The sequence below is a fragment of the Medicago sativa genome, chromosome 4 (assembly GCF_051527215.1).
Source record: "Medicago sativa cultivar Bolivia chromosome 4, Bolivia_mono, whole genome shotgun sequence".
Lineage (NCBI taxonomy): Eukaryota > Viridiplantae > Streptophyta > Magnoliopsida > Fabales > Fabaceae > Medicago > Medicago sativa.
The window spans coordinates 77,791,888-77,811,879 of NC_140752.1; the positions used below are offsets into that span (position 1 = coordinate 77,791,888).

The 19,992-nt window shown below is 29.9% G+C and overlaps 2 protein-coding genes across 2 annotated transcripts; both read right to left on the minus strand.

Annotated features, from left to right (window-relative positions):
- Window positions 1-10,279: 10,279 nt before the first annotated feature.
- Window positions 10,280-11,287, minus strand: LOC146932167 (uncharacterized). Its single transcript, XM_085703803.1, has 2 exons — window positions 10,927-11,287; window positions 10,280-10,763 (listed from the first exon to the last, which is right to left on the minus strand). The coding sequence occupies exons 1-2, from the start codon at window positions 11,204-11,206 to the stop codon at window positions 10,492-10,494; spliced, it is 552 nt and encodes a 183-aa protein (XP_085559929.1). The 5' UTR covers window positions 11,207-11,287; the 3' UTR covers window positions 10,280-10,491.
- Window positions 11,288-13,050: 1,763 nt separating this feature from the next.
- SQN (peptidyl-prolyl cis-trans isomerase / cyclophilin-40 (CYP40) / rotamase) lies at window positions 13,051-16,813 on the minus strand. The gene is made up of 9 exons (XM_085703805.1): window positions 16,612-16,813; window positions 14,760-15,260; window positions 14,584-14,671; window positions 14,414-14,466; window positions 14,208-14,312; window positions 13,991-14,066; window positions 13,671-13,708; window positions 13,528-13,594; window positions 13,051-13,393 (listed from the first exon to the last, which is right to left on the minus strand). Exons 1-8 carry the CDS (start codon window positions 16,780-16,782, stop codon window positions 13,535-13,537), a joined length of 1,092 nt encoding a protein of 363 aa, XP_085559931.1. The 5' UTR covers window positions 16,783-16,813; the 3' UTR covers window positions 13,051-13,393; window positions 13,528-13,534.
- Between the last annotated feature and the right edge of the window lie 3,179 nt (window positions 16,814-19,992).

A 19,992-nucleotide genomic window follows, 5' to 3' on the forward strand; every position in this document is an offset into this window, starting at 1 on the left:
TCTCAGCTAAAAGGCAAAATGTAACGCCCTCCTTTTTATTTAATTATTTTAATTAGTTTTAGAATATATTTATATGATGTATATGAGGGATATATGATTTGTTGAGATTAGATGTCTTTTTATAATTTAGTTAATATATTTTGTTGAGTGATATTTTGTTATGTTATATGTTGGTATTTACTAACATAATACATTTGTTAATTGTTATAGATATATATTTGTTATTTGGTGTATTATTATATATTTAGTAGAGAAATATTATTTATTAGAATATGAGGATTATTAGTGTGAGTGGATTTGGGGGTTAGAGTAGAAAGAAGAATAAGTTGTTGGGCCTAAATAGATTTGGGAAGAATATTTTAGTATTATAAATAGAGAAGCTTAGGTTGGAAAGAGTTTACCTTAAACCGCTTTTTGGAAAAGAGGAGAACAAGAAAGAAGATAAGAGAAGAGAAGAGAAAAGTCAAGTCAAGAGAAGAGGAGAATACCTTGGGAAAGAAGAACGTTGTTGCTGATTCAGGAATTAATCTAAGGTGAGGGTGAGACTATCTTGCATTAATATTAAGTTGTTAAATCATTAGATTACATCTAACAAGTTGGGGAGAGTTTGTGAGAATTTGAGAATTAGGGTTTTGAGAGAGATTTGATGATTAGATGATGAAAACTTGTTGAATTGATGTAGAAATTGTGTACAAACCTTAGATAATCATTAGGATGATAATTAGAATCAGTTTTGAGGTTAGCACCATGAGATTAGGTGAAACTTGAAGAAAATCTGCATTCTGCCCGAATTTTGATATTAAAACTGGCATTGATCGGTGCGGAATTGGTCTTAGGTGTAAACACGAAAATTGTAGGTATGGATGTTAGCTTTCTAATGCCGTTGGTCTCACGTCAAAACGATTAATAGAACTTGAGTTATGGTCAAATTACTGCACGTAGGTCACACTGAATTTTTATGGACTTTCAGCACAACTTTTCCGAATTTAAAATGAAAACTGGTATTGATAGGTACAGAATTGGTCTTAGGAGTAAACATGAAAGTTTTGGATAATTTTGTTAGCTTTCTAGTGGCTTTGGTTTGACGTGAAAATGATGTTTGGTCTTTGAGTTATGATGAAAATACTACAGGGAGGTCTTAGGGAAATTGTACGGTGACAACATTCTCTGTTTCATGTTTTTGCGTTTTGTTCATATGTTTCTGTTTTGAATTGATCCTTGTTGTAAACATGAAAGTTGTTGATATTTGTGATATCTTTCCAGTAGCTTTGGTTTGACATGAAAATATGTTGTGGATAATTTATTATGTTTTTACAAAGATACATAGTGAATTATTGTTGATGTTTAAATACGATGTTATATGAAGTTGTTTATGATTGATGAATATGATGTTTTAAGAGGTTGTTTATTATCATTTGATATTGTTATATTATGATATGACATGAACTATTTATGTGATCCATATGTTGTCAAGATGCTAAGATGTTAAGATGTTAAGACGTTAAGATGATAAGAGTTGATAAGTCGTCGAGTCGTTATGAAGTCATCAAGTTGTTAAGATGTTATGTTGTCAAGATGTCAAGATGTTAGGATGTCATAGATGTTCATGAAGTTGGCTAAGTTGTACGAAAGTTATGTCGTTGCATTAGAGTTGTGCCGTTGCATAGTCAGAGATGGGGGCTTAATGCCCGACAGGTCCTTTATGACCTTAGAGATGGGGGCTTAATGCCCGACAGGTCCTTTATGACCTTAGAGAAGGGGGCTTAATGCCCTGGTGGTACCACATGCATAATGAAGATGTCTAAGATGATTTAAGATGATTTGAGAAGTAGAAGTTGCATAGTCGAGTCGAAGTTGTTAAGATGTTGAGATGTCAAGTTGTCAAGTTGTTAAGATGTCAAGTTGATAAGTTATTAATGAAGTGCTGATGAATGAAGACAAATGATTTATGATAAGATGTTACGTGAGTTATAATTATGTTGATATATGAAGTTGATTACGAATTTGATTATGAAGTTGTTTTCGGTAATGCTATGTTTTGATAATAATACATATGTGAAATTACATGATGATGCTTATGATTATATTTGATTTTAGGTGTTGATGCTTATAAATAATGTTTGATGAAATGTGGTGACATTTGTGATTAATATTGATGCTATGTGATGATTGTTGGAGACTATTATTTGATGTTATATGATGATGTTATGATTAGTAATTGATAATATATGAAGATGTTTATGGTTAGTATTAAGATAGTTTTATGACCAATATAAGAAGATAATGACACTAGTTAAGGAAGTTTAAGTTGTTAGATATGATTAATGAATTATAAGATGTTTAAGTTGTTGAATGTACTTTATATGATTTATATGCTTAATATTATTGTTTGAGAAATCTCACCCCTCTGCTTGGAAATGTTGCTCTTCGTATGGGTAACTTGCAGGTAACCAGGATTAGTTGCGGTCGTGAGTGGACTCCTCACAAGTGTGTCTTAGGTGCTCTGATACGTAACGGGATGGGATTATGTCTTCTATTTCTATTCCTTACGTATTACTTATGGATTTTTATGAATAAATATTGAACTAAGACTTATGAGATTTTCTGATGAGGCCAGCGTGCCAAAGACTTTTTATGTTGAATGAACTAATTCCGCTGCGAAGTTTTGAATTACTTATGTTAAATGATTTTGAAGAATAAATTGTTATTTATTCATTTTATGAATTTTTAAGAAGTGTAGCATTCCGTTTAAAGTTGAATTACTTTGATTTTTAATTATGAAATTTTTACGTTGGGAAAACGGGGTGTTACACAAAAACCCTCAACTATTATGCTTTCTAAGAGTTCTGTCTTTTGGTTTTCGCTCTAGGTTACAAAAAATATATTCACGAAACTATGTTTTTATACACAGACTTGCATATCATCGCCTAAATGCACGACCCGGGGTACCCAACGTCTAAGAAACACCTAACATGCAAAAATTTAATTTTAAATGGCTATTTGATAGTTTTGTTATAACAGTTATTGTCCACATGCTTTTTTGTTCACTTTCAAATGGCTATTTGATAGTTTTGTTTATGTATTAGATATCAGAGCTACAACACTGGTAACATGAGCGCATGGTGAAACGTGTGTTGTTGTGTGAGTTGACGTACATATTATTACTAATTATTTTTTAAATGATAGAATACTACATCGTCCATTTTGGACAACTCTACACCATATCTTTTTTTTCTTCTTTCAAATATGTTATTGTTTTAGTTATGTTACTAGTTAAATATTTTATGGGTCTAACTTGAGCCCTAAGGGCACAAGATAAGAAACTACAAAAAGAAATGATAAATAAATTTTGTATTGAAAATATAAATTCTTAAACTTTTATATCATTAAATACACAAGTTTCAAGAAAAAACTTTTATCTTTAGCTTATTAACTTGTGCCAATAGGGCACAAGTTAACATTTCTCATATTTTATTAATAATCAATTATTATATGAAAGGTTTTACGAAGTTACAAGGTAGTTTGTTTTATAGGAAGTTATTAAAAAGTTACAAAAGTAGTTTGTGTTATGATAAGTTATTCTCTTTGTCATGTATATGTAAGAAGTCTTTCGTATCATTCATGTAACAAGAGTTTTAATAATGAATACAATGTATTTAAAAAATTATCAAGTTATAATCTTTTTTATTCAATTTATTGTGGGTGATTTTTCATATCAAAAACATAAGATAGTACAACATAAAAAGATGGAAAATAAAATCAGAGACCATGGACCGATTATAATATCTTTGACTTTGATTAACTTGATGACTAACTTTAGAAGGGTAAATATACTTCATTTATTTTTATATTTTCTTATAAAAAATAATCCAATATTGTATTTAAAATAATATATTTATTGTTACAATTACCGAGTAGAATATATAATTTACATGCTAATGTTGATGCATTTTGAGAAAATTTTGGGGCATGATGCATACTTATTATGGGATATGGATCTAAGATGGTAGATGAAAAAAAATTAAATATTAAATTCTAGTAAGGTAATATGTAAGAAATAATTTGTTATGTCAAATTTAATTAAGCCATCATGGTTAAGAGTAACTAAAAAACAGAGATGTAGTGCCTAGAGAGATCTCTTACGCCGACTAAAATGGTGAAAATGGTAAAAATGAAGTATGTGTTGTGTATTTGTTTATAACACTTATTGTCCGCCTGCATTTTTTGTTAACTTCTAACTGCCTATTTAATAAAAAAATTATGTATTACCAGTCAAAATAATCATGTTAGACTAGTAGCGCGACCGCATTGTAAGATGTGTATTGTTGTGTTAGTTAACATACATATTATTAATAATTAATATTTTAAAGGATACAAAAGTAGTTTGTGTTATAAGAAGTTATTAGGAAGTTATTCTCTGACATGTATATATAAGAAGTATTTTGTATCATTCATGTAATAAGAGTTATTATAATAATGAATTCAATAAATTTATTAAACTAACAAGTTGTAATCTTTTTTATTCAATTTGTTGTAGGTGATTTTTCGTATCAAAAGACATAAGATAATAGGGCATAAAAAGATAGAAAATGAAATTAGGGACTAAGGATTGGTTGCAATAACTTTTATTATACTGCAATAAATATATACAATGATGTTGAGTCATGGATGACTCATGAGAAAAAGAATTTGAAGATTGGCAGGAAGAATAAGGAGTCGAAGAAGCCCATTGATAAAAAGAAAAAGGAGTGCAAGCCAATTGATACAATTGTTCTCTCTGATGATGAGGTGAACCAGGTGGATCAAAACAAGGATGATGATGAGGAGGAGGTGACCTTGGCAACAGTCAACCAAAAAATTGATTATTTTAACAGTAGAGTTTGTTATTTATCGGGTTACGGGACTACTCTTGGTCCAACAATATTTGTAGAAAAGTCTAGTTTGAGTGTAGTGTCGCGTATCAACCAATTCACGGCTACTTTTGATTAGCCACCGCACTACGTCGTAAAAGGCCAAGATGGGTTAAAGGTACTAATGGTCCTCAACTTCGACGGTCACTTGAAAATAACATGTCAAACATGAGTACTCACGTTGACATAGTATACTTCCAAGATTCCTCCACTAAGTGGGGTTGTATCACATGTGCCAAAACCGAAGAGTACTCTTGGTATAGAACTATGATTATACCATCTTCCTATCTTATGTTTCCTTCAAGTGGTGTAGAACTTATCTCACCACTCACGTAAGAAAGTAAATATATAAGCACGTATCTACAAGATGTATAAATAATAATAAAGCACAAGGATGACTCATGAGATTGATTTCCTACTCAATATACATTGATGTGTCACTAATACATAATCTTTAATAATAACTAATAATAAATATGTTTATATTCTAATACTTATGAAATGGAAATATAAATTTTGTATTGTATTATAACATTTACTGTTCGCTTTAGACAACTCTACATTATATTTTTTTTCTTTTAAATGTTTTATTGTTTGATTTATATTACCAGTTAAATATTTTATTATTAATCTATTATTATATTCAAGTTATTATAAAGTTACAAGATAATATGTGTTTTAAGAAGTTACAAAGCAATTTATGTTAGAGGAAGGTATTCCTTTGATCATGCATATATAATAAGTTTGTTGTATCATTCATGCAACAATAATTATAATAATGAATACAGTGGTTTTATTAAACTTACAGGTTATAATCTTTATATTTTTCTAAAAATAATAAGCTTGTTTGCAAAGTTAGAAACACACAATGTCTCTCGGGTTGATCATTCATAACATTCTCTACACGTCTCTTGGGTCGATAAACATGTACTAAAGAATTTGCATCCCTATAGTTAATAGTCTAAAGTTAATCAACCATAACATTATCTACACATCTCTTGGGTTAGTGTGTGAGTGTGAGTGAGAGAGTATCTTCAACTGATTTTCTCGAGAGATAATAAAACTGGTTATATTTTCACAAGTCTTGAGGTTTTACACAAACCTCCAAGTGCAAGCTTCACCCTGTCCATATTGTCATATTTTCATTATTTCGAGACATTGTTATAGTGTGTCATTGAACTTCATATTTCGAGATATTGTTGTACTGTGTTATTGAACTCCATCATCATTGACATTTATATGCATTGTGTATTGTATTATAACACTTATTGTTCGCTTTGGACAACTCGACATTATATCTTCTTCTTTTCTATTAAATCTTTTATTGTCTGAGTTATATTACTAGTTAAATATTTAATTATTAATCTATTATTATATTCAAGTTATTATACATTTATAGGATAACATGTGTTATAAGAAGTTACAAATTAGTTTGTGTTACAGGAAGGTATTCCCTTGATCGTGCATATATAATAAGTTCGTTGTATCATTCATGCAACAATAATTATAATAATGAATACAGTGGATTTATTAAACTTACATGTTACAATCTTTATATTTTTCAATAAAAAAAGTTACAGTCTTTATTTTATTCAATTTATTGTATATAATTATTCGTATAAAAAAACTTAAGATAATGCTACAATGGTATCTCTTGAAGGTTGTGAGACAAACTTAGCCGGTGTACCATAATACAGAGTAAAAATTTTATATTTTTCTAAAAATAAAAATAAGCTTGTTTGCAAAGTTAAAACATATCATGTCTCTTGGGTTGATCATTCATAACATTATCTACATACATCTCGGGTTGATAAACATGTACTAAAGAATCTACATCCATAGAGTTAAAAGTCTCGGGTTGATCAACCATAACATTATCTACATGCCTCTATGGTTAATTATTCAAAACATTCTCTTCATATCTCCTGGGTTGATGAACCATACCACCGTCTTTATGCCTTGCATATAGTTGATTACCAGCCTCCCTTTATTGTACTGTTGATGCTTGGAATCAAATAAAAACGTTTGGGCAGTCAGTCCCCTATTTTCTTCTTTTCTTTTCTCGTAGCTACGTAGTTTTCACATTATCTGATTCACATCTACTTTCTGATGTTCTTCAAATTTCTTGTGGAAATAACGAGGTGTATGGTAATGTATAACACTCATACAAACAACCGGTAAGAAATAAGGAAAAGTAGAGCCCATATAGTAACTCATTCTCATTAAGCTGCACAGGAAATAAACGCTCTTAAATAATTTGTGTATGAAAGAGATTTAAATACAAGCAAACATATAGAATAAAATACAAAATATTACATTATTACTCGGCACAGTTTCTGCATATGTATTTGTAACACAAACAACTCTCGAGGTACAAGCAGTTTCTTTATTTTCGGAGAGAGAAGCAACATGCTTATTCTGCTGAGAGGTCATTGGTCCGTTAGCTCCAGTTTTGGACGGAGAATTAGTATTCTTTTCAATCTTCAAATGACATAAACAATAAGTTTTTCAAATTCTGGGTAGTTTCCACATTATCTGATTCACATATTCCTACTCAAGTTCTTCAAATTTCTTATGGACATAATAAGGTGTATGGTAATGTATAACACTTATACAAACAACTTAAAAAGATTGAAAACAAAAGGATCATGGACTTGTTGCAGTAATTTTTACTTAGATCACTTTAAAGGGGTAAATATATATTTATTTTTTTAAAATATTTTTTTTATAAGTAAAAATTCAATAATAAATTTAAATTAGTTTATTTTTGTTACGATTATAAAGTGGTATTGCTCTAAACCCCAAACTACATTGTTTTAAATCTTTTATTAATTCTATTATGTTACAGTTAAATATTTGATTGTTATTAAGAAGTTACAAGATAGTTTGTGTTATATGAAGTTTTTTTTTTGTCATATACAACCTCCGTCCTCAATATAATACCCCTTTGAGAATTTTTTATCATTTTTTTATAAGATTAATTTTGTATTTCTAACAACATTAATTTTTTCTTTACAAACCTACACTAATTTATTTTATATCTCTTTCTTCAATGAACAATAATTACTATATTGAACACATAAACTAATAATTTCTTTAAAGAATAAAAATGTAAAAACAAGTGTAATAACAAACAAATTTAATATTACTAACAACTTTTTTAATTCCAAAATGATTTTATAATAAGGGACGGAGTGAATATATATATATATATATATATATATATATATATATATATATATATATATATATATATATATATATATATATAGTTTTAACGGTGTAATCTTAAAATGATTTACCTATAGGATATGGTTACAGTAATGCAAATACTTGATTTATTTGACATAAATAATTTTACATATATAGAGAGCAAATGTATGCGCCTATCAAAGTGAATAGTTGTTTGTCGCATATTCCCGCTCGTTTGCTTAATATTTGTTATTATGTGGATGTAAACATGTGGTTAAATGTTAATTATAAATGTATTGTAAGTATCATGAGCATCACATAAGTAACATGATTTACCTTAATAAGTGCGTGTGTGTGTGTATTTCTCTTCACCAATTGTCGTGTCATAAATCTTTGTCTCACCTGCAATTCTTTACATTGTAAGCTGCAATTAAAAGTGTTGATAAAACTAAATACATATATAATTGATCTACAATTGAAATGGAGTAATACCTATTCGAAGGATAATTTCAATGGAAAATATGAATAGAACAAAAAACATCTATAACAAAGTACATAAATTGAAAATTGGGCTTTAAAGAAAATAAATTACATTTCTTAAACTAACATAGGGATTAAACAAAGTACATAGTATGAGATAATTAAAGTGCAACGTGACCAAAAGTATAAAGTACAAGAGGAATATAATTTAAAATTACAACACTACTATTAAAGTACAACATCAAATATAAATTACACAACTGCATTTAAAAATTGATGTTAATTGAAAATTTTAAAACCATAACAGATTTTGGAGGGATTGTATCCCCAAAAGTTGAAACCGATTGTTTCTCCGATATTGAAATTGTTCGAGCAACAAAATTGTTTCCATCAGAATTCCAGTTTAGTTATATAGCATGAATTGTTGTGCAAAATAATGTTGGAGCCCATTATCAATGCAAAGTATAAGATATTTATACTTGTTCATCCTACGATAATCTGTGAAAGTTTTGGGCAATGACAGAAAAGAGATTTTAATAATGAAGATGTTAGTATTCTTAGAAAGATATCAATCATCATTATTGAAATAAGGAAAATGAGTCGCAATATGGAATTCACTTAACCAATTTTTGTATTTGGACTATAATGTTAGTAAGTTGTAGATCAAAGTTGAAGGTTTCCTCTGAAATGTACTCCTACTATGTAAAAGAATTGTCTAAGAAGAATTTTTTGGTTTGAAAGATTGAGTTCATATTAGATTTTTTGGTTTGAAAGAATTGTCTAAATTATTCCAGCTCGTATATATGTGAAATCAATTTGCTTATTATGTGCATATGAATTGAATTAAAGTAGGCTAATTTATGACAAAATTGTACATTAATTCAATCCAACCAGTTGATGTACTTCCCAATCACCATTCTCCTACCTTGTTATCTATTCAATTTGTGGTGGTGTTAAATTATGAGATAAATAAATCTGCAAATGTAAAGTGCAGATTATCAAGCATACCAAATTTCACCACAAGTTGACTGTCCAAATGAGATTTATTAAATTATTCTAAAGTGATTATCAAGCATTCCCTTGAGAATGAGAGCTATAAAGAATGTGGGTTCTGAAGGCAGCTACATATCATCACCCTTATGAAATTGAAATTCTGTGTTGAAGGAACATAGTTTATGGGATCCGTATGGTATAAGTCTAGAGCTTGGAAAGAGAGACATTGGTCCCTACAAAGCATTTAGGTGCAGTTGATGCTAAATCTTTCAATGCAAGGCACAAAAGAGAAACCTCATCGACCACTTGCCTTCATTTAATTAAAGGAAGCAATTTTAAAGATTGCAAACAAAATATACTGTTGTTAGCAAATCGATCTGTCCAAGATGAAGTTAGGAAGCAGTATTGTAAGCGAATCTGTCCGGAAAAAGTAAAACCAATCGGTGCCAATGAAATAAGGCATCTCAACAATGCAACGATAAGATCTGAAGAAAAGAATGAAGAATTTACAAATATGGATATTAACAAGGTCAACCAACCTCCAATTAAAAAATGGAAAGAATTATGCTATTTCGTAATTGTAAGAAGCGTGAGAAGAGAAAATTATTTAGCTCTTGTGCTAAAGTGAGTTTAATAAAATTATTTGATGTTAAAAAAAAAAAAAACCATTTATAGCATAGAGATTAGAGAGAAAAGAAAGCTTACAAATTAAAAATTATATCTACCGATTTATAACTTTTTGGCACATTAATATGTTAAATCAGTAAACAAGAATAAGAAAACTTGATTTATTTAATTTGATGGAACATATATTGAAAATTAAAAGACAACTATAAAATTCAGAAGTTGAAGCCTGCAATTCCAATATTCCAAAAGCCAGCTAGCAATGGCAAGTTGTTGCATATGAACATTTTTTTCAAGGCCATGATGGCCAGAAGGGACGAAGCATCGGCATAACAGCGAACTTCATTTGTCCAACGTTGCAATGTAATCCATTTTTCTCACCGCATGCAAAGTAATACGGCTTCCATTTGTTTAAAACAAACTTGAATCCCTCTCCAACACCTTGTGTGTGATTTGCCACCATCTTAGCCTTCTTCACGTCACATTTCATGAAGCTCTGCCAAGTTGGAAACATGTACACGCTGTGTGGGAAACTCGTTGCATTTGGTGCATCATATTTGAAAACTACATGCATAAATATCAAATATCAACATTACATAAGATTCGTACCGTAAGTACAATCAAATTGTAAAAGGCTAAATGAACATTGAAGTATATGTTAGGGCTTACTATTGTGTAAATATTAAATTTATAAAATAATATATATGCCTCAATAATTTAAGCTCACCGAGAGTATCGTTGAGGTAAAAAGGACCATTCTTAATAGCCCAATCAGAGTAGTTATAGCCAAAGTGCCAATTTTGAGAGCCACCAACAATAATCTTCTTAGGTTGTTGTTCTGTCTTATTTATTTGATGATGATGGTTTCCAAATCTGGACCACCAATCAGTGTAGTTGAAATTACCAAAGGAGGGCCAGTCTTTGTTTGCCATAGTAACTGTAAACATTGAAGCGGTTATTATAACTAGTAAGGTGAGGACATGAACAATGTTGGTGGTGGAGGCCATATTGTCTTATAGTATGATTCTTGTCTCTTAGCTAGCTGTTTATTAGATAAAGCAAAGGGAGGTTGTTAATTGTTATGATTTGGTTGGGGTTAGAGAAGAGGTTTATATAGAGGTGCCCTTGGAAGAAAATTAAAGCGTTAGGCATGAAGCATAAATGGTGGTGTAGAATGACCGAATTAACTTTGAATTAGTTTTGATATAAGTCGGGGTAGAATTTGGAAACAAGTTGATTATTATTATTTTTTTTAATTACGGAAAAAAAGTTGAATTTGTAGACACAATAGTATCACGTAGTTAAAGATGTTCATAGATTGTTATGTCCTATGTTTTGATGTTTGGAATAATTATTACTCTTATGTATATCTTGTTCAAATCAACTTAGAGATATGGTTATTATTTTCATATAAAATGTAAGTAAGGTGAGAAGCAAGCTATGTATGTTTTCTAAGATGAAATAAGTAAACTCATGTTAAAAATTAATAACAGTATGGCTAATGCATTGGTGACACTTCTATAAAACTATAATTTAGTTATTTTTGTATATAGTTGACATGTTGAGAGAGGGATGGTAATTTGTTCAAATAAGATATGTTTAAAAAAAATTACTCATTTTCAAGATCCGCACAACAGTTTGAGAAACTTTTGAGAGATCAAGAACTAAAACATTTAAAAAAATGAACTAAGTTAAATCTTTCAAAAGATAAATGATCTAAATAATTTTGTTTTCACCGAATCAAAATAAATGTTAACAATAAGTTAAAAGAGTAAAAATATATTTTAGCCCATATTTTATATATACCGTGTGGTGTAATTAATTAAACAAATGATCTCAAATTCTCAATAGATGTATAAACTGAAAGATAAAATTGTTTGATCGAGATATGAAAAGAAGAGTAGTAGATCAAGTTTCTTTTTTAATAATATTTTTCTTTTTTAATAATATTCTTTGTCATAATTTTAAACTTTGTATCCATTGCTTGGATTTATGTTACACTCATAACATTTTATTTATTTTCATTTATTTATTTACTATTTTGTTTCTTAAAAAAGCTAATCGAGTAGTAGAGAGAATGGGTCGGTAATTAGTAGAGATTTCACATATTAACACATAGTGGGAATTATTATGTGGAAAAGGTCAAATGGGGTGGTGTTGCTATTATGAGGTTTGAATTTTATGAGGTCAAATGTTTTTCTTAAATATTATTGCACATCTAACTGAATATAGTGGGTAGGAAATTTCACATTCAAATTCGTAAACAATCCATGACTTTATGTAAAATGAAACGCAGACCTCTGAGTGATGTAATGATGATGCTAGCTCAGTGAAGGTGTTGGAAATAAGTTAAGTCAAGTTGATAAAAATTGATTCACTTCGAAATTCAATTTGAGTTTGATGCAACTCTTTTTTTAGTTTGATTTGTTGAAATCAAAAACAAATTGATTCATCGTGTACGAGAAGAATCAAGTTGTTCGTGATTTAAACAAGTCAAACTCGATGAGTTATTCATGAGTTGATGTAATGATGATGCTGGTTCAGTGGAAGTGTTGGAAATAAGTTAAGCCGATTCGATGAAAATTGATTCGGTTCGAAATTCAATTAGAGTTTGATGCAACTTTTTTTTTTAGTTTGATTTGTTTAAATCAAGAACAATTTGATTCATCATATACGAGATGAATCGAGTTAGTTCGTGATTTAAACAAGTCAAACTCGATGAGTTGTTCATGAGTTGACTCTCAATGATATACAACTTGAGCTATATAAATTAACTCAATTGGATACAAGTTTACATATTAACCACAATAATCAACTTGGATACAACAAGTTTACATATTAACCACAATAATCAACGAAATGAATTAACTTCTTATACGCTTAAATAAGATATGCTAACAAAAAGTACTAAATTACACTTGTGAAAGTTCTCAATGATAAATATCAAAATCACATATAGAGCAATTTCTGTGGTCCATCAACAAAATTACATTTCAATGACTAGAATCACCATCCAATAACTAAAACGATCACAGTAAAAGAAAATGTTAACAAAATTGTTGGCTTAAAGTTTCATTTATTGACCTATTTCATGTGAACCTCATTCTCAATCCTTTAGTAACATTGGGTTCAAACCCAAACCTTTTACCTTTTTGTATATATATGTTGCAAAGATATGATTGTTCAACATAAACCTGAAAAGAACAAAGAAGCTACATATCAACAAAAGACGCGAGTTAAATTATATTGCCTCGTGTAAATGTCGTCACATTATATTGTTTCATGGTAATTTACGTGTGCCTGACCGTATATTAATTATGAGACTAACCTTTGTGCTATGCTATTGAAAACATCTTACTATATGCTTTTTTCTCTAGATCAGTCCTATCAGATATCTGCAACAAACATAACAAATTAGACTCCAGAGAAGTATACATAATGCTTCAATGCTTGTTTCAAAGATGCACTCACCTTCTTCCTGGCCGCAGCTAGTTCCTTTTTTATTCCAGCTAAACATTGCAACAAAATGTTATAAGGTTCGGTGTAAATGGCCATATACAAGTGCATAAAATTTTTTAGTTCATAAAATAACCAATTTTTAGATTACATCATTTGGACATTAACTTTCAGCTTGCATCATTAAAAAGTTTATTATTCTTTTGTCTGTGTATGTCGAGAAAACTGACTCTCAGTTATGACTAATAAATAATATAGTGTAATGTAATCACTTATAGCACAGAAAAGTACACCGCAAAGGTTTGATCCAAAATAGTATGTTCATAACAACTAACCATCATTTGGCTCCAAGGTCAGTGCCTTCTTAAAGCTTTCAACTGCAGCATCAATGTCATTCAGTACCATGTATGCCTAGTGAAATGGAAGTAAGATAATTATCAGAGAAAAAAAAAAAAAGCAGGACACATTAAATACCTGAAACTAGAAGCCTGACATAGTAAAGGGTGACAAGCACCATATGATGATTCAAAGCTCTTAAATAGCCATACCAACCTGTCCTTGGCGAAACAAAGCTTTTGCATTGTTATGGCCTTCACGCATTGCAAATTCTGTGTCTAACAGTGCTCCTTTAACGTCTCCTATTTTCAATTTACAAGCCTGTAAAAAAATAAAATCAGTAGAATGAGAAACATCAAAGTCAGTTAATATAGGTGCCCTTTAAATTTATCTGAACAGTGTAGTAGTAAATTCCAACTTACTGAGCTGTTTGTAAATATCTGAGACTTTGTTTTTCTTAAACCTGAACTTTTCTCTGCAAACCCAAAAATAAACCTACTTATCATGTGCAAAGGATTTGAAGTGCATTTGTAGCATAGTTGTTGCACATTGCACTGTAAAGTGAAATAAATAGTAGCAAAAGGAAGCATACCTTCATCAATCCCTTCCTTCTCCCAACAAATATCTAGGTAACGTAAAGCCTTTCGATACTTCCTTAGAGCCATTTTGTAATCTTGTTTCTGTCAGGAAAAATAAATTATAAACATTTAATTCATATCTCGGAATATAATAGAGCTAATTTCATATATTAGGATAGCAGCAATATACCTTGTAACACTCATTGCCAAAAGCTTTGATTGAGTCAACAGATTTCAACCACCAGTCAAGTTCACTGGGGATCTCGGCAAGGTCTGCAGGCCAATCGGGATAAGTATCACCATCTTTGAAAAAGTTTGTTATGCCATCATCTTCTCCTTCGGGAATTTCTCCACAATCCACAATTTTAACATCAACAACAGGACGGTCTTCGTCTCCGGTCGCAACGTGCTCAATTGAACGGACTACACCCATTCCTTTAACTACTTTCCCAAATACAACATGCTTACCATCTAGATGAGCAGTTCGTGTAGTAGAGATGAAAAACTGAGAACCATTTGTATTAGGACCGGTGTTTGCCATTGATAGCATCCCTTTCCTTTCATGCTTCATTTCAAAATTTTCATCTTCAAACTTGAGTCCATATATAGATTCTCCTCCAGTACCATCTCCAGCAGATATATCACCTCCTTCAATCATAGCGCCTTTAACAATACGATGAAAGCAAGATCCCTGAAAATAACAACAGCATATAAACTGAATCCAATGATTGACATTTGAGCTAATATAGGTTATTTACTTTATAAGAGATAATATTTTCTTTAGAAAAAACACAATATGGTATTCATATCATGAACAAACTTAGGAATTTGGATGTACATTGATACACATTGATGCCCCTTACAACTGTACAAGCAGCACTAGCCAAATATATTTGAGTTACAATACAAAGTTTAGTTTTATATATATTTTGTTTGATGGTCAACAATACATAACAGCATTGTTCCATGTATAGATATATAGTAACATAATTTATATAATGGATATAAAATGAACATATAAGTCTGATACAACATGAATACAATGATACATGAAATTCTTAAAAATAAAGATATGAAACGGGAAAAAAAATGCATTCCACATAAATATCTAACATTTGTAAAGAGACTTTGATATTTTTAATATGTAACAATATATGCAATTGACGATCAAAGCATACAAAAAAAAACTTGTGATCATAACAAAAAATCATAGAGACGTAGCTTTCTCTTATCCATATCAAAAGTATATACTTTTCCTTGTAAATATATCCTAAATGTGTTTTTTTCCCCAACCAATGAATGTCAAAATGTCACAAAATATCATTACTTCTTTTTAAAGTAAGCCTTGACTATGTCAATTGCTTACTATTTACTGTACTAATACCAATTTTAACGATTCCATCTTCCCATTTCTCATTCTATCATCCACACCAACATAGCTTCTGTCTAATTGTACAGAAACAACACTACCAATTCAAGAAATGCATCACCGCCATCATCAAATGTATCGTTTACATCTCCACTAATATCTCGCAAACTTGTCACTTTTCCTTGAATCATCAAAGAATGAATAAAGGAGTAAGCACTTCAATTCTGCTCATAACATAATGAAGAACAAGGTTCTAGCAAAAACTTTAAGACAAGTTTTATAAAATGTATCCCAAAGTATCCAAAAGGTATCCCAAATGTACCAATCAAAACTTTTAAATTAGCAAATTCTTCATTGATTATATTAATTAGTAAAGGAATATTATCAAACAGTATAGAAAAATTCAGCTCCACCAATAAAGAAGAAACTTTTAGATTAAAAAAGTTATCACAGCAATCAAAAGAATAAAGGGAATAATCATCTTTTCGGAATTGATGGTCCAAATTCAAGTTCAACCCTTTTTTTAGATTACAACAAAGTACAGATCTTTACAATCAACAACAATTCTGAGAATCAAAACAGAACAAACAAAGGCGAAAAAAAGAGTCTTTGATAGGTAAAAAACTAGAATTGAATAAAAAACGATGATGGGTCATAAGAAAAAAGAGAGTACCTTAAAATGGAGGGGTACCCCAGTATTGGGAGCAATGCCTTTTTCACCAGTACATAAAGCTCTGAAATTTTCAGCAGTTTTGGGAACAACATCGTTGTAAAGTTCGACCAATATTCTTCCTTCTAGTTCTTCACCTATGCTAATGTCTAAGAAGCACCTTGTTCTCCCCATTTTTTTTGTCTTCAAAGTTCAATGAGACAATGACACAGAAAGCACCTAGTACGTTATTTGTTTGTATAGAAGACCTTCTAGATTCTTCAGTGAAGGGTCTTTTAGAATTCAAACAGTAACGACAACAATCACTTATTTAGACAGACAAAGTGGGTGAGAATGTAACAGTAGTAATCCGTAATGTTCCTTTTGATTGAGCTATGATGATTTTGTCAAGAAAATAGAAAAATGGGTTTTACCTCTAAGCAAATTTCACTATTATTATTTCTTTCAAAAAAAAATTTCACTATTATTAATTATTTTATAAAAAAAATTAAACCTTTTTGTGTTTTCTTTTTTTTTTTTTTTAAAATGGAAAACAAAGATGTTCTTTTTAATTTTTCTTATTTGCAAAACAAAATTGTTTCAAATTGTCTTGTTTTTAAGTCCAATATATAAATAATTATTACTTTATCAATATTACTTTTGGCTATCTGTTGTAGAGAAAGAAATACTAGTATTTGAAATGAGATAGTAAATGATTATAGATATTATTGGAAAAAAATAAATAGTTATAATATACTCAGTAACAAGTTTATTGAGAGGATTAAAGTAACAAAATTTATTAGTTTTATTTATGTCTAGAAAACGCACATTTGAATTAAGTGGAAAAAACCTAAAACATGCGAACCTTGAATTCGGAACGTGAGAAGAAGGTATACATCTGCGGGTGATGGGGAGGAAGGAAAGAGAAGGGTGGTGGAAGGTGTAAAAGAAATAATCTAATATTGGAAGTGTATGATAAGATCGTATTCTTCAATTAATCTAATGGCTAACGTGAACTTTTCAATGATGGAAAAGTTTTATACCCTCCCATGTGAAATGTCACCCTCATTCAAAACTCTCTAAAATAGATTCCACTTAATTCCAAAGCATGCCTTACATCTATAGTTTAAGATCATATTCTAATTTTATAATATTTTTTACATCCAAAAAAGTTGAAAAGAAATGTTGCCATCCAGAAGAACGGTGTTGTTTGGGCAATGTTGCTTAAAAGTGAAACAGTCATAACACACCGACAAAGCAATGAGAAATGATATTTTGACAACCCCTTTTTGACAACTTTTGGACAACTTTCTCTCTCATACTCACATGATGTTGTTATCCTCTCTCTTCCTTTTTCTCTCTCCATTGTTTTTGACCAATAAGAAGTGAGAAAAACAAGGTTGTCAACAAAGTTGTCATCAAATGGATGTCAAAATATCATTACTCCAAAGCAATCTAATTAATTGTAAAGACACTCTAAAAAAACAACCGATATTTATGCGTTAAAGATATTTGATAGCATTTTCCTCTACAAAATCATGTGACTCAAGTGATTTTACTAAACTCGCCAATACAAATATGCATCAAAATAAGTCTGACCCTAAAAGCAACGTATATTATTGGCCATTATTCTATGGTCAACTGGGTTAAGGACTCCACTTGTGTAACATAGTGGATTTCTATGTTATATAACATTATCCAATCAGTGTGTGACACGTGGATTTTGTCCTCTTAACCTTTTAAATTGGCTAAATAGAAAAGCGTTTTTAAAAGACTTTTGTCTTTTGAAAAAAAAAAAAAATTTATTTTTATTTTTTTACCCCCTAGGATTGTATTACTGGCTCTGATACCAGGTTGGGGCAGGGTCGCCAGCGGAATTTTCTCGAACTTGGTTTAACATTTGTTCGATTTTATTCAAACCTTGAAATGGTTTTAAGAGTGTTTTAGCTCTTTCTCTTTGTATAATTGTAAGATTTTCTAAATCTTCTGTTTCTTTTAAGAAATCGTCAATATACTCCATATGATATTTTACTAAATCTTGAGCACAAAAAAGAATTTGTTTTAACACAATTCTTTCATTATAAAAGTTTATATCAAAAATTATCTTTTCTAATCTCTTTTTAAAGAGTTCTACTTCTGTCTTAAGATCTAATCCGGGCATTATTGATTAGTCGTGGAGTTTTCCAAATTTTTGGCCTCTTTTAAAAGTGATTCGATTTGTGTTAGAGCTTGAAAAGGTTCTAAAAGAATTTTCGCTCTTGTTTTTTGAATCTCGGTGAGATTATTTTCTTGAATTTCTTCTAATAGATTTTCAATTAAATCTATGTGAACCATTGTTATAGTTTGAGCCTTATAACAAATTTGTTTGAATACTATTAAATCATAATACCATTCAATATCACTGACTATGGTTTTTAGTCTCTCTTTTAAAATTTCTAATTCTGTTTTAATTGTTACCCCAGGCATTATATGTTTGAACTTTCTAGAATTTTTTCTAAAGATTGTTCAAATTCAACTAGTTTTTGGGATGGCCATAACAGAGTTGTGGCTCTTTCTTTTTGCATAATAGAAACATTTTCTGTTTCTTTTAATTCTTCTATTACTTCATCTACATATGAAATTTGTAGAATCATTAAATCGTGGATTCCCCAAATTGTGTTCTTCATTTCTATTCTAAAGAAATTTTCTTCTATTTTGTTAACTAGGGCATCTAGTTTTTTTCTAAATAATTCTAGTTCATTTTTTATTGTTATTCCTGGCATTATAATTTTTTATTAATTTTTAAAAGTTCAGTTTTTATTTCTGATAAATTTTTATCAAACTTTATACTGTCTAATGAAGTTCTTGGTGGTAGGAACCTTGGTTCACTAGTATTTTCCTCTTGCTCTAAGAGAGGTGTTCTTTCTATTGTCATAATAGACTTTGATCTTTTTAGTGGTTTTAGAATTGGTGATTCTAGTTTTACTAATGGTGCAAATAGTTCATCTATTTGTATTTTTTCTCTTCCACTAAACTCTACACTATAATGAGAGTTACTTAGTGCATAATTCATCTTATAACTTATACTAAAAGGATGATTTCCTGGTCTCATAAGTTTTTGGTCTTTGAGTTTATAATGTATTACTAAAGATCTATTTAGATCTATATCATTTAGACTTAAACCTATTTGTAAATTTATATCGAATTTTATTTTTCCACCTTTTAGATTTCCTTCACCTTTAGTTATTAGTGAATGTTTTTTGTTCAATCTAGCATCTTCTATAAGAAGTTCTAGTTCTGAATTTATTCCTTTCATAAAAGTACTTTTTATGATTATTTGGATAGTCGATATATGAATATATCCTATCTTCTGTCTTTTTTCTAACGATAAGTGTTTTAACCTTTCGTTTATTTGTTCTTCATCAA